The sequence below is a fragment of the Musca domestica genome, unplaced genomic scaffold (assembly GCF_030504385.1).
Source record: "Musca domestica strain aabys unplaced genomic scaffold, Musca_domestica.polishedcontigs.V.1.1 63, whole genome shotgun sequence".
NCBI classification, from domain to species: Eukaryota; Metazoa; Arthropoda; class Insecta; order Diptera; family Muscidae; genus Musca; species Musca domestica.
Window position 1 is genome coordinate 3,605,013 of NW_026712370.1, and position 13,094 is coordinate 3,618,106.

At 33.0% G+C, this 13,094-nt stretch overlaps 1 protein-coding gene across 1 annotated transcript in view; it reads right to left on the minus strand.

Annotated features, from left to right (window-relative positions):
- The window catches only part of LOC101887990 (sodium-independent sulfate anion transporter), a 28,090-nt gene extending 15,695 nt beyond the window's left edge, over positions 1–12,395 (minus strand). The window contains exons 1-2 of the mRNA XM_059129609.1: positions 12,079–12,395; positions 6,514–7,046 (exon numbers count right to left, since the gene is read on the minus strand). Of these exons, the coding sequence (XP_058985592.1) occupies positions 6,514–6,667 (154 nt within the window). The 5' untranslated portion in view covers positions 6,668–7,046; positions 12,079–12,395. The remainder of the gene's footprint in view (positions 1–6,513; positions 7,047–12,078) is intronic.
- Positions 12,396–13,094: the final 699 nt, after the last annotated feature.

Consider the following 13,094-nt stretch of genomic DNA (forward strand, 5'->3'; position numbering starts at 1 on the left):
AAATATATAGCATACTTTTTGGCGCCCTTAAGAAATTTTCAAATAAAAAATGCTTTATAGTGAAGTATAAATTAATATACGTACAGTAAACATATGGTCTGAATATAGTATAAGAATATCTGACTTAAACCAGACTAACATCATATTAGTCTCTATCTAAGTAATACGTTTCAAAACTAAACTTTTAGTTTTGCAATTTTAGCTGATTACCACCAGTATCATGATTTCATCATGACCAAGGGAATGGTCACTTGGCTTTTTCAGATTTTTGATCTGACGACTTTGGTGAAAAGCATCCTTTTTTACTTTACGTATTTTTGTGAGCGCCTAGAAGTATGCTATAAAAATTTCAAAAATAAATGTGAAAAAGACACTTTATACATAATTTTAATATGATGTGCAAACTAGCCTTTACTATTTGTGAAAAAATTACCACTTGTTATAATATATAGAGAAAATATTATGAAAAAAATATATTTTAAACGTCTGGTTTGGGATTCCCCATGCGAATTGATTCCAATACAACATGATGTCTATCTTTACCATACAATTTAAACAATAATTCATTATTTTATTTATGACTATACTCTTAATTAGTTACATGAAACACAGCTTTAATTGTGCTAATTAATTTTGGATTAACTTGGCGGAAGTTGACCCAATTTGAACATATTAACGGGATATTTTAAACAATATAAAAATAAAACTTGACTGGATGACTGCGAAGGTAACTTATTTTTGGACCACAGAAAGTTTGTTCAACTTTGTCCAATAAACAATTTGTGGAAACAAAGAAGGAGAAACACATATTTGCGGTTTAATGGAAAATTTGACTTTTATTTAACACAAATGTTATGTCTATTTCACCCACTAAATATTACCCGATGCCCATCAAAATTGGAAGGCTCATGCCAGGCCCTAAGCTCTATCACCCTGCTTTCCGCGTCGATTGGTCTAAAATTGCGACTTGTAGAGCAACTGTAAAATCAGGAAATTTTTAAGTTTTTGGTCCATTTCAATCCCTAAATATTATGCGATCATATCCAAAAGGCTTCTATTCTGACCTCCATTCTCAATTTTGTGAAGCCCGGGGCATAATTGTGACCTGTAAAGTGATTACAAATTAACATGGACAGACGGACGGACGGACGGACGGACATACATAGCTAGAGTTAGAGCTATACTTTCCTATGCGGGAAACCAATATTTCGAGGTGTTACATAAATTTTGGCCCAAGTAAACTTATAATACCCCGAACACATAGTGTTGTAGGGTATAAAAAGTAGACTTGGAAATGATTTGAAAATATTCGAATATTTTTTAAATCTTTAAGAGAAAAAAATATGGAACCAAGTTTTGGAAAAAAAAGTATTTATAAAGGATAATTTCACATGCTGCCGGAAGTGGATATCCTACTTTTTTAGTAATGTTTCTCCTCTTATAAAATAAAGATAAAAGTTAAATAATTTAATTTTCAATAAAGTAATAAAGAAAAATGGGCATCAACATCTTTGCAAGTCTGGAAGACAAAAGGAAATCTTAAAAAAACCAAAAATAGCCTTAAGAGCGCACTTGGAGGCGTTTTAATAAAACAACTGAAGATAAACTTTTTACGAAAGGCAGATTTAAAAGATTTACAAATATTTTCCTTAAAGAATGCTAGAAGGTGGTCTTAATAGACTTGTACAAGATATAAAATCTCCATTGTGGAAGGTTCTTGGACCTCGGACAAAAAGGAAGGAAGTCTTAAAGACACCTAGAAGAAAGGAGTTACAGACTCTAAGAAGTAAGAAATTGCTAACTTTCTGGGATACTTTGTGCTTTATAAAAAGGAGGTCAGTGGGTAGACTTCCTGAAGAGGACCATCATAGACTACCAGAATGGGAATATCTATATAGAAAAAGCTATTTTAGACCGCAGAAAGTAGGGTTTATGGACTCCTGCAATGGAAACATTATTGATCTTTATAAACTCCCATAAGTTCCTGGACAGCCAATAGTTTACATTTTAATTAAGCTACAAAAGAGAGTCTCAATATAATACTAGTACCAGAATAACACATATTTAGGCTCCCGAAAGGCATCAAAAATGTAGTATTTTATCGACTCCATGAAGGATGCCTTTACAGACTCCAGTAAGAGAATCTTTGTAGAATGCAAAGAGAGTGTTTATAGAATCCCATATGGGAGCATATTCAGACTGCCGGAGAGATTCTTACTAGATACCCCAAATGGAATCGTATTAAAAGGTTTCTGAAAAGGAACCGAATTAATCTTAATATATCTGGTTAGGGGAGTCTCCTCAATAAAATCCCAAAAGAGATTTTAATTAAAATACCAGAATGAAGCAGATGCCGAAACAGGGTTTTTACAAACTTCTAACCGGCTGGAATCTCAAAATTCCATAAGGTAGCTTCTATTGATTGCCTGACGGAAGCCGTTCCAGACCTTCATTTGTAAGCCCTTATAGACTCCCATAAGAGAGTTCTTCTTAAGTTAAAAGTGGTCTTTAAATTTTTTTTAAAAGGAAGACTTTAAAACAATGGTCTTTATAGACTCTCAAAGGGGTCTCTTTTTAGACCCACCATGATTCACACAATGGGGTCTTCGGACAATGCGAGTCTTTACTGGTTCTCACAAGGGGGTCTTTGTAGACAACCATAAATTAGTCATTATAGATTCCTATTGTGCAGTAATTATAGAGTTCCATTAGGTAGTCTTTATAGCCTCCTAGAAAAAGTTCCAAAGGAAGCCTTTATGAACTTATGGTATCTATGGGCTAGCAGGAAAGAGCTTAAATATGATTCTGGGCGGGATATGCTATATATTTCAAAATGGAGCTCTCTATACATTTGTTATAGACTATTGACTTTATAGGGGTATTTATGGAGTCTTTACAGACTTTAGAAAGAGCTATTCTGGATCCCATAGAGGGTTCCTAGAAAGTTGTTGACAGATTCCCCGAACGGTGTTAGAGATTTCCACAATGGACTATTTATGTTATCCCTCGAGGGGTTCTCTAGAAGCATGTTTCATCGATCAAAATTGCATCAATTCCGAAAATAATTAGTGTATTTTAATAGAACCAGTAATTGTTTGCTAGTTCCAAGAAAAATCACATATAAATTAATTATCCCACAATTTGGTTTATTTCCATTCATTTTTCGAAATTCCTTCTGAAAATATTTAATTTTTTTCTTTTAATGCTCAAGGCAAAATTTATTTATTTTAAAAATACCAAGAGATCCCCCAAAAAACCAGATACCCAATGCCACATGCCGGATGAATGGAATGTTTTGACGAAACAATATTTTTGCGGTTAAGCTATTCACCCGGATCCAATTAATTAAGAGGGGCTTATTATTAACGACCAAACAACCGTACAAAAAAAAAACGCATTCCAAATCACTTAAAATTCCATTATTGATAATTTTTTGTTTGCAATTGAAGTTTAATTCTTTATTGTCTCGGTTTATTAAAAAAACAATTTGATTTATAACTAACCGGAATGTGATTTTATCCCGGATAAAAAAATGTAAAACAAAAAACAGCAAATCTAAGACAGACGTCACAATTGAGATGTCTGGAGGGTGATTCTCTAGAGCAGCAGCCGTGTTCAACAGGTGAGGCGGCGGCCTCTATGAAGCGTTTTTTTTTGTTGCCGATAATTTCTCAGCCAGCATTCAATTTTTATGGTTCACATAATTATAATAAATTTGCAAGCTTATTTTTTGTCGCTTCGCATTGGAAAATAAAGGCATTTCCGACTTTTTCAAATTAGTTTTATGGGAAAATATTCAAATATTTCAAAGCATTGTTTTGAAGAGAAAAATATGAAATAAAAGTTATGGAAATCACAGCAATCGAAACGTTTCGAATTTTAGTAAGTAAATAAGTAATTATTTGAAATTGGATTGTAAAAAATTCATAGTGGAAAATACGATTTTTTACAATTTTTTATAATAAAAATATTTCCCATTTTTTTTTTCTTTAAGCATCCACTGTCTTTCTCCAACGCTACATTTATTTTGACTCCATTAACTACGTCATAAATATTTTGTTTGTTTTTTTAACTAATTCCATAAATTTCTTTTTTCGGGTTTCAAAACGAAATTCATCCAGTGTAACTAATTTATGGGGGCGCATCATTTGTGGGTTTTGTTTTGAAAGCATAACAAAAATTCCAGTTTTGATTTGATTTTTTTTCTTTTGAGAAAGGTTTTGAGACCACAAAAAAAAAACTTAAAATTTAGTTTTAATTGGAATGACAGTAATTTTTATTCGTGAATAATAAATTAGATTTGAACACAAAACCAATATTTTGATATCGATATCTGGTGCAGCACAGTGGAACAGCGATAAATACAAAATTGGATCTACAGAATATATTTATCTATATATAAAAGAATAATATTACTGACTGACTGCGAATCAACGCCCAGACGAAACGGCGGCAGCTAGAATATTGAAATTTTGCTCAGGGGTCAGGCTTAGTGGGAGGTGTGAAAATTCGTACTAAAAATTGAAAAATCTGTATTGGACTAACGGAATCAGCTGATGGAGTGCAGGATAGATGTACCAAAGGGGTTTGGAAATTCGAACTTTGTGGTTACGAAAAGTTCTAAAATATTAAAAAGCCTTTTGGTACTATGTGAACCGATGGAGCTATAAATTTGAAATGTGGTATGAGATGCAGGTAAGTTTAATATATGGAGATGGTTTTCGGAAATGTGTACTAAGTGTGCGATCTGTACTAATTGGTACTAAATTTTGAACGGTTTGGTTTAGGGCGATTGGATGAAGCTGGTTGGTGGTAGTTTTGAGATAAATAGGTGGTTTTGGAAATGAGTACTACAAGTGCACAAGTGTATATTTGGTACAACTTGGTACTGGTTGGACAGATAGTGCTTGGCTAAGGGGATATATAAAATTCTGCAATTTGATATTTCAGATTACTGTAGGTATCTAAGGTCGAAATTTGTAGTTCTTAGAAAAGTACTAAATAGTACAAAATTTGGTATTGGGTTAAGATATAGAGCTGGAATTCTAAAATTTGATATGTATGTCACTGTTGGCGTCTCTGGTTAAGATATGGAGGTAGTTTTGGAAATGTGTACCATAATTGTACGAAAAGTACTAAATTTGGAATTGAGTGAATGTATAGAGCTTAAATTCTGGTTAAGATTTTTTTTTTGGAAATGTGTACTAAAATTTGGGGTTGAGTGAATGTATGAAGCTGGAATCCCGACATGAGATTCTGAGGTCTCTGGTGTGGAGATCTTGTGGTAGTTTTGGAAATGTGTCCTAAAATTATACCAAAAGTATTAAATTGTACTAAATTTATTATTGGGTCAAGGGATAGGTCTGAACCTTGAAATTTGATATGGATGTCACTGTTGATGTCTTTGGTTAAGATATGGAAGTGGTTTTGGAAATGTATACCAAAATTATACGAAAAGTACTAAATTTGGTATTGAGAGAATGTATGTAGCTGGAATTCCGGTATGTGATACTGAGGTCTTTGGTGTGGAGATCTGGCGGTGGTAAAAAAGCAGGAAACAAGTATAAAAGCAGGAAACTTTGCCGGGCCGAACCTTTTTACCCTCTACTATTTAAAAGGAACTTAATTTTTTTTAAATCTTCCGGAAATTACCATTTAAGTGAAAACTGTTATATGGAGACTAAACGAAGACGTGGACCTACTTACGATTTTTTTTTGTCATAGGCTGTAGTACCCATTACGAACTTCAAATATCAAATTTGAAATAGTTCCGGTGATAATGTCGCACAAATCATAAAAATGCCGAGTATCAGGAGGTACCGTCTTATGGGGGCTATAAGAAGACGTGGACCTGAATACAAACATTTTTGTCATAGGCTCTAGCACCCATTACAAACTTCAAATACGAAATTTGAAATAATTCCGGTAAATAATGTCGCTAAAATCATGAAAGTACCGAATATCGGGAGGTACCGTAAAATGGGGGCTTTACGAAAACGTGGACCGATATGGCCCATTTACGAACATAATTTACCCACTGGTAAACTATGCATGTACATTTTGGCATTCTATTTCAATTCGTTCGAAAGAGTGATTACGACAGACAGAGGGTCATCGCTAGATCGTCTTAGAATTTTACGCTGATCCAGAATATATATAAAAAGCACGTTTGTTAGCTGAAAGAGGATTTCCATACATTTTTTTAAACAAATTACTACGTTTAAGATAAGGATTTTGGGAATCAATTTTAGACCAAATGTTTTTTTTTTTTCAAAATTGTGTTCCTGTTTCTTTATGACGACGCAAAATTTGAATGCGAAAAATATCAATATATCATTCCAAATATTTTGAGTAAAAACCAACATTTTGAAAAATACATTTAAAATTGTGCTGTTCATTTGCATTTAATTTTGTAAAGACACAGAACACAATCTCTACATTACAATTTTTTTGTTATAAATAAATAGAATAAAAAAATATTTATTTTTGTAAAATTTTATAATATGTACTTACATATAAACTCATTCGAGCCCTGCGATCCATTGCCGCTATCAGCGCCATTTACATCGGCATTCGACGATTCATTAAGATTTGTATTAATACTGATCGAAGAGCATTTAAAGCCATCGTTGAAGTAGACGTGATCCGAGGCCGGATTCAATTTCATTTTGGAATTTTTCGAATTCTTTTATCGTAGCCAGTATAACGAACGAATAGACAATATTTTTTATTTTTGCTTTTTGCACAAAAACACAACACAAACAAATTTTATAAAAAAAATAATATTGGGTTTTCTTCTAAGCGGATAATATTCTTTTTGTTGCTGTTGTGTACTATATATATATTTGGTTCACACTCGTTGTTGTTATAATACTAAGTACTTAAAATCACTCACAAAAAATACAAGTTTTTATTAAATTTGTGGACTTGAGTTGACGATACTGCTTTAGATGTTGGCTTTATTTTTTTGGTTGTAGGGGATGAATGATTCTTTCGCTATGTTTTGACTGCTACTGCTACGGTTGTTGTTGTTGCAAATTCCACTGCTACAATTTAAATAAACAAAATGTTTATTATTAAAAGGAATTTATTATAGAGATTGTTTTTGTTTAATTTGTTTTATTTTGTCGTTTTTTTTAATATGTAGTTGTATTTCTATGACTAATGCCTTGGCTAATTATACCCTACACACATAAATGGTGTGGGTTTGGCTTTATGCAAGAGGGGATTACATTGTTGGTAAAACTAGGTCATTACTCAAATACAAATATATTTTCGCACAAAAATCCCGAAATCATTAAATGTCTCAATTAAATTCTTTGAAATTTTACGATTTTTAATTTGAATTAGGCATGAAAAAGGCTTCAATTTTAAACCTAAAATTTATCAAAATTGTGAAAAAATGCTTTAATTAAAATTTTCAAAATTGTAAACCTTTGCTTGCTTACCGGCTTGCTTATGTATATTCGAATAAAATTAATGGGCAGAAAACAAAAACACAATTTTTTAGGTATACACAGATATCCAAAATTTTAAAATGTGATACATTGAACCTTAGAATACCGGGTGAGATGAAAAAACTGCATCCAACTTCAGACTGCTGTCATTTCTAAGACACTGGTCCGACAGCTGTTAAAATTATTCCAGTGACAGCTCATTATATTTTTTACAAGCACAAAAAGTTATTCTTGATGGAATTCAAGCGTGATAGTTTGGTTTTTTTTATATTTGGCTGGAAAACCACAATTGGCTATCGTTAGAGCACTCCAGTATTTAAATGTGAATAAATCTTTTGTGTCTCGTACCATCGCTCGTTACCGTGATACTGGTAGCGTAGCTCAACGTCAAGGAAGTGGACGGAAGAAAACAGCAACATCAGCAGAAAGGGTTCGAAAAGTAAAGAAGCGACTTGATCGAAACCCGCGTCGCAGTGGCTCGTGAGCTGAACATATCGCTATATTCCATTCGGCAAATATTGAAAAATGGGCTCGTGGTAAAGATATTGAAATTCCTTACACCGCAACAGAAAGAAAATAGACTCAAAAGGGCTAAAGAGTTGCTTCACTTGGCCGAAAGTGGCGAACTGCCGAATTTGGTTTTCTCCGATGAGAAAACATTCGTTGTCTAGCAGTTTGTAAACGAACAAAATGAACGTGTTTACTTGCCAAAGAGGTTAGCTGAAAATGTGCACCTTCGGTTGGCCACCAGAACGGAAGCGCCGACCATGATGATGGTGTGGGCCGCCATAACAGCCGATAGTCGCTCTCCGCTTGTATTAATCGCCGTGGCATTAGAATAAATGCCGAATATTATCGCGAAAATATTCTGGAGGGTGTATTAAAGCCTTGGGCTTCATTTCCAGCGCACAATGGCCACCAAAATCTTCGGATACCAATCCGTTGGACTATTGTGTCTGGAGTATTTTGAAAAGTAAGGTTGGCACTAAAAAATACCAAAGTGTCGATCACCTCAAGCAAGCGCTTCGCCGCAGAGCAACATTCGGTCAGCGAATGACGGTTTCATTGGCCGTTTGAAGGCTATAATTCGTGCAAAATGTGACAAATTCGAACAAATCTAAACTTATTCTAAAATTTTATGCTATTTCCGACATTTTTTGCTTTCATTCAATAAAATTTAAAAATAATATTTAAAAGTTATTGCGTTTGATTTTGTTTCAGTTTTTTATTTCACCCTGTATAATAACCATTACATTTCCTAAAATTTATAGTATCTTGTTACTAGACTGGCCAATTTTAGGGAAACTATCGAATACAAAGTTGTCGCTTGTCATCTATTTTTCAAATTTATTTTGAAATTTTGTATTTAAACCAAACAATTATTCTTCTCGAATTCTTTGTTCCTAAATCCCCAATTTATTGTAGGCTACCGAAAAAACATTTTTTCAATGTCACTATTAATTAGTCAGATTTCACGCTTCACTGGTTCGCTCAAGAAACAGCGAATGAACACAACAAACACGAAATGCTTAGAAGTAAACACGAAAAATAATTTAATGCTTTAATGGAACTAAAAGCTCTAACATTACAGAAATATTAACCTTCATGGCAAAAACAAAACCCTAAGTCGATTTTAAGCCAATGGAAATTCCACTTGTGTTTTACCTCTCACAGCTGGAGTCGGGCAAAACGGCTGTCAAATTACGAATTACAACAAAACCCTTTTGCTCCAGTTAATCATCAAAACATTTGTTTTAATAAACATCATCAGGGTTTGAGCACAAAACAACAACAACAACAACACGGCAAAATAATTATGACAACTTTGTTAAATTTATGTTACATTAAATTCAAGTTTAATGACCTACCGGTTCAAGAAAATTCAATTGAAAAAATTTGTTTTTTTTTTTTTCAAATTTTTGTTTAACACTTTAAATAACAACAATGACAAAAACATTGCGGAAATCTAATTTGTTTAACAATTTAATTAAAATAAGTGAAATAATTACATATTAGAACGAGTATTTGGTATGTGTACTCAACACTGATGCAAAGGTAAAGCAAATCCTTAACAGAACAAGTTAAAAAGTAGCAGTCGGTTTTGCCGAAAGATGTATACCCTCAGCCAATGTTCGACTATGTGTAAAATGACAAGAAAATCGAACATTTTTATCCAATTTTATGTGAAATCATAAATTCCATATTCATCTCAGGTTTCTGGTTGAGAGAAATATTTAGATATATCAAGTTGTAAAGAGTCACTAAATTGTTTCGCAAGTTATGACAGATAGGAGTCTGGAAAATTGTTACCATTTATGGGTGAGGTCCCAGAAGGGGTTGACAGATATATATCATCTTCACACAACAGATCTTGTGTTAGCAAAAATGTTTGTATGTGTAAATTTGATGGGAGTTGGATGCTTATTTCGCGTTTTGTTTATCAAAATGTTGAGTCCTCCGTGGGGGAGGTACCAGCAGATATGTTGATAGAAAAATCGAGATGTACCAAGTCTTAATGGAATCGGATGTTAATTTCGCGTATTGTGAGCTTCATGGATATTCAATGTCGACCCTTTGTGGGGGAGATACCAGAGCCAATGGACCGATCGCAGCAGATCTTGGGGTAGTAGAAATAATGGGATATGTGAGATATGAATAGAACCGGACGCTTATTTCGGATTTTGTAATGGTTTTGGTTATTCAACACTTTGACCCTTTGTGTGGGAGGTACCAGAAGGAATGGTCCGATCTGTTGGTAATAAGATGGTAATCCTTATAACAGATCTTGTGTTGATAGAAATATTTAGATGTACCAAGTCTTAATGGAATCGGATATTAATTTCGCGTTTTAGGAGCTTTATGGATATTAAAAATTTTGACCCATTTTGGGTGAAGTACCAGAAGGAGTGGTCTGATGTATCCCATATTTACAGCAGATACTGTGTTAGTAGAAATTATGGGATGTGTGTAACATGAAGAGAACCGGATGCTTATTTTGGATTTTGTAGTCGTTTTGGTTATTTAAAACTTTGACCCTATGTGTGGGCCGATCTCTACCATCTTTATATCAGATCTTGTGTTGATGGAAATATGGAGATGTGTTAAGTCTGAATGGAATCGGGTATTAATTTTAGGAGCTTCATAAATTGAGGTAACAGAAGGAGTGAACCGATATATTCAATCTTCACACCAGACCTTGGTTTAATAAAAATATAGTGATGTTTGTAATTTGAAGATAACCGGACTCTTACATCACTTTTTATAAGAGTTATAATTATTCAAAATTGTGACCCTTTGTGGAGGAGGTACTTGATGGAGTGGACCGATATTTTCCATTTTTTTCACCTGGCCTAGCATTCATGCAAATACTAGGATTTGCAAAGTTGGAGCGAAAACGGATTATCCTTTCCCTTTTTGTGCAGTAAAATACATTTTTGGAAAATGTTAACCTTTGCGGTGGTGGTACTAGAAGGGATGGACCGATATTGACCATTTCCGAACGTGATCTAAGTTTGATAATAATATTGCGATGGACCAAGTATGGGCCAAATCGGATACTCCCTTCGAGAGTTATTGTTGAAAATTTTCTTTGAGCTCGCCTTTTACTTTGAAAATGGAGGAAATCGAAACTAAACGGTATTAGCAACCGGTGATATGGTTTCAGTTAAAAAATCATATTTTTCTGAAATTTTTTCTATTGGTATCACAGCTTACTGCCTGGTATTAAAAACGTGACTTTTTTTTTTGAATTTTAGTTTGTCTCAATATTCAAAACATTCTATTTTTTTTGCAATTTTTAAATTTCGAAACGTGAATAACATATCCCGAACTATTTATAAATTAAAACTCCATGAGAGTGGGCATTATTTAGATTTTCAAAGAGAATATTGCCATTGCCGTTATAAATCTATTTCCAAATTGCTTTTGCAAATGTACCCTTCATTTAATATTAATTGTTTATAATTGCAATATATTTTGAAGAACTGAATTTTTGAATATTGAGGTTACACTAAAACTGAGATAAAATAAGAAAACTCGCAAAACCGCCGGTAAAATATTAACCCACAAGCAAAATTGTTTATAACCAAAAACAGAGTTATTTTATTGCAACACATGGTAGGTATCTAATAACATCAAGGCATTGAAAAAAAAAATATTTTGACTTTTGATGATCAAAATTTTGGATATTTTTTATTTAATTTTTTTCCTTTTCACTGCTAATTTTATGAAGTTCGTCTAAAAAATTGACATTATCTATTAAAATTATAAACATTTGAAATTCAAAAAAAAAAAAAAAAAAAAAAAAATGTTTCAAAATTTTTATTTTGATTTTCATTTTTTTTAGCCAAACATTTTTTTTCCAAAAACTAAATGTTTTATAAATAAATTCCATTTTTGGTATTTTTTTTTCTCGTTCACAAAAATACATGTTTCTGAAGATGATTAAACGTTTTCGTTTTTAATATTTTATTTTTATGCATTTGTTTTTATTTCGAAAAGGTTGTTTGTTTTTATAAATTTGGATATTATTACGAAACCGTTCTCATCAATCTTTGTCTTAACTTAATTACGTTTATTTTTTTTAGTTAAATAATTTAATTTCATAATTTATGGTAATTACTTTTTCACACTGCAACTGCCTTTTTTGATTCACTTTGCCGCGGAAAACTGAGTTGTGGTTAATTTTTCCAATAATGGTGGGTATATTTTTATATAAGTAATTTATATTATTTTCTTTTCTTTTGTTTTATTTTTTTACTATAATTATTATTATTATTTTTTTCTCTCTTTTGTTTCACAATTTTTGCTCTGTTTTGAATTTTATTTTGTATTTTTGTTTTGATTTTTTTTTTTAAATTTATTTTATTGCAATTTTATTTTATTTGATTTCCACACTTTGTTACTTCGTCCAAGTTTGAGTTGTGACTGTTTTCGTTTATGGCTCAAACCTTGTCTTTTATAAAATCAAAGCGAAAAATTTCATTTTAACCAACGTTCGGTTGGTCGGCTTTTCTTGTTGTTGTTGTACATTCAAACAACATCCACAACAACAACAACAACAATAATACCGCGAATTAATAATAAAACTCCCGCCTCTCATTTCAGCTACTCGTATTTGCCACGATCAATCAATCATTGCGCTCTCTGTTGGCTACTCTACTCTACTTGTTCGTAGCAGTAGTCGCCGTCTAGTCCAAACATACCCACCACACTCTTTCCCCCACCGCTTTTGAACCTTTTGAATTGCTTTGGTTTTGTGTGCCTTCGCTAAAACCCGATTTGAAAATCGAGTATTTGTTTTATTATTTCGAACAGACACGCCGACGACAGACACTGCGGCACTTCTCTTTAATTTTTTTTCCCGTTGTTCGAGAGAAGTGTAGCAAACTTTTTTTTCCTTCAACTGGGCTTACGCGGGCTCTCTGTGTGTTCGTTGGCGTTGCCAGATGTGCTAAGAGAAATGGGGAAAATGACTGCGTTTGCAATCTCACACCACGAGGTCTTTTAAGTATTATCAAAATGGAAGGCATTTAATCTTGGGAATATCTGTGGAAGATCTGCGGTCTGGAAAGCCTTAAAGAAGACTACCGAGAGGTCATTTATGTAAAGAAGATCCAAAAAAATGATATATAGAAG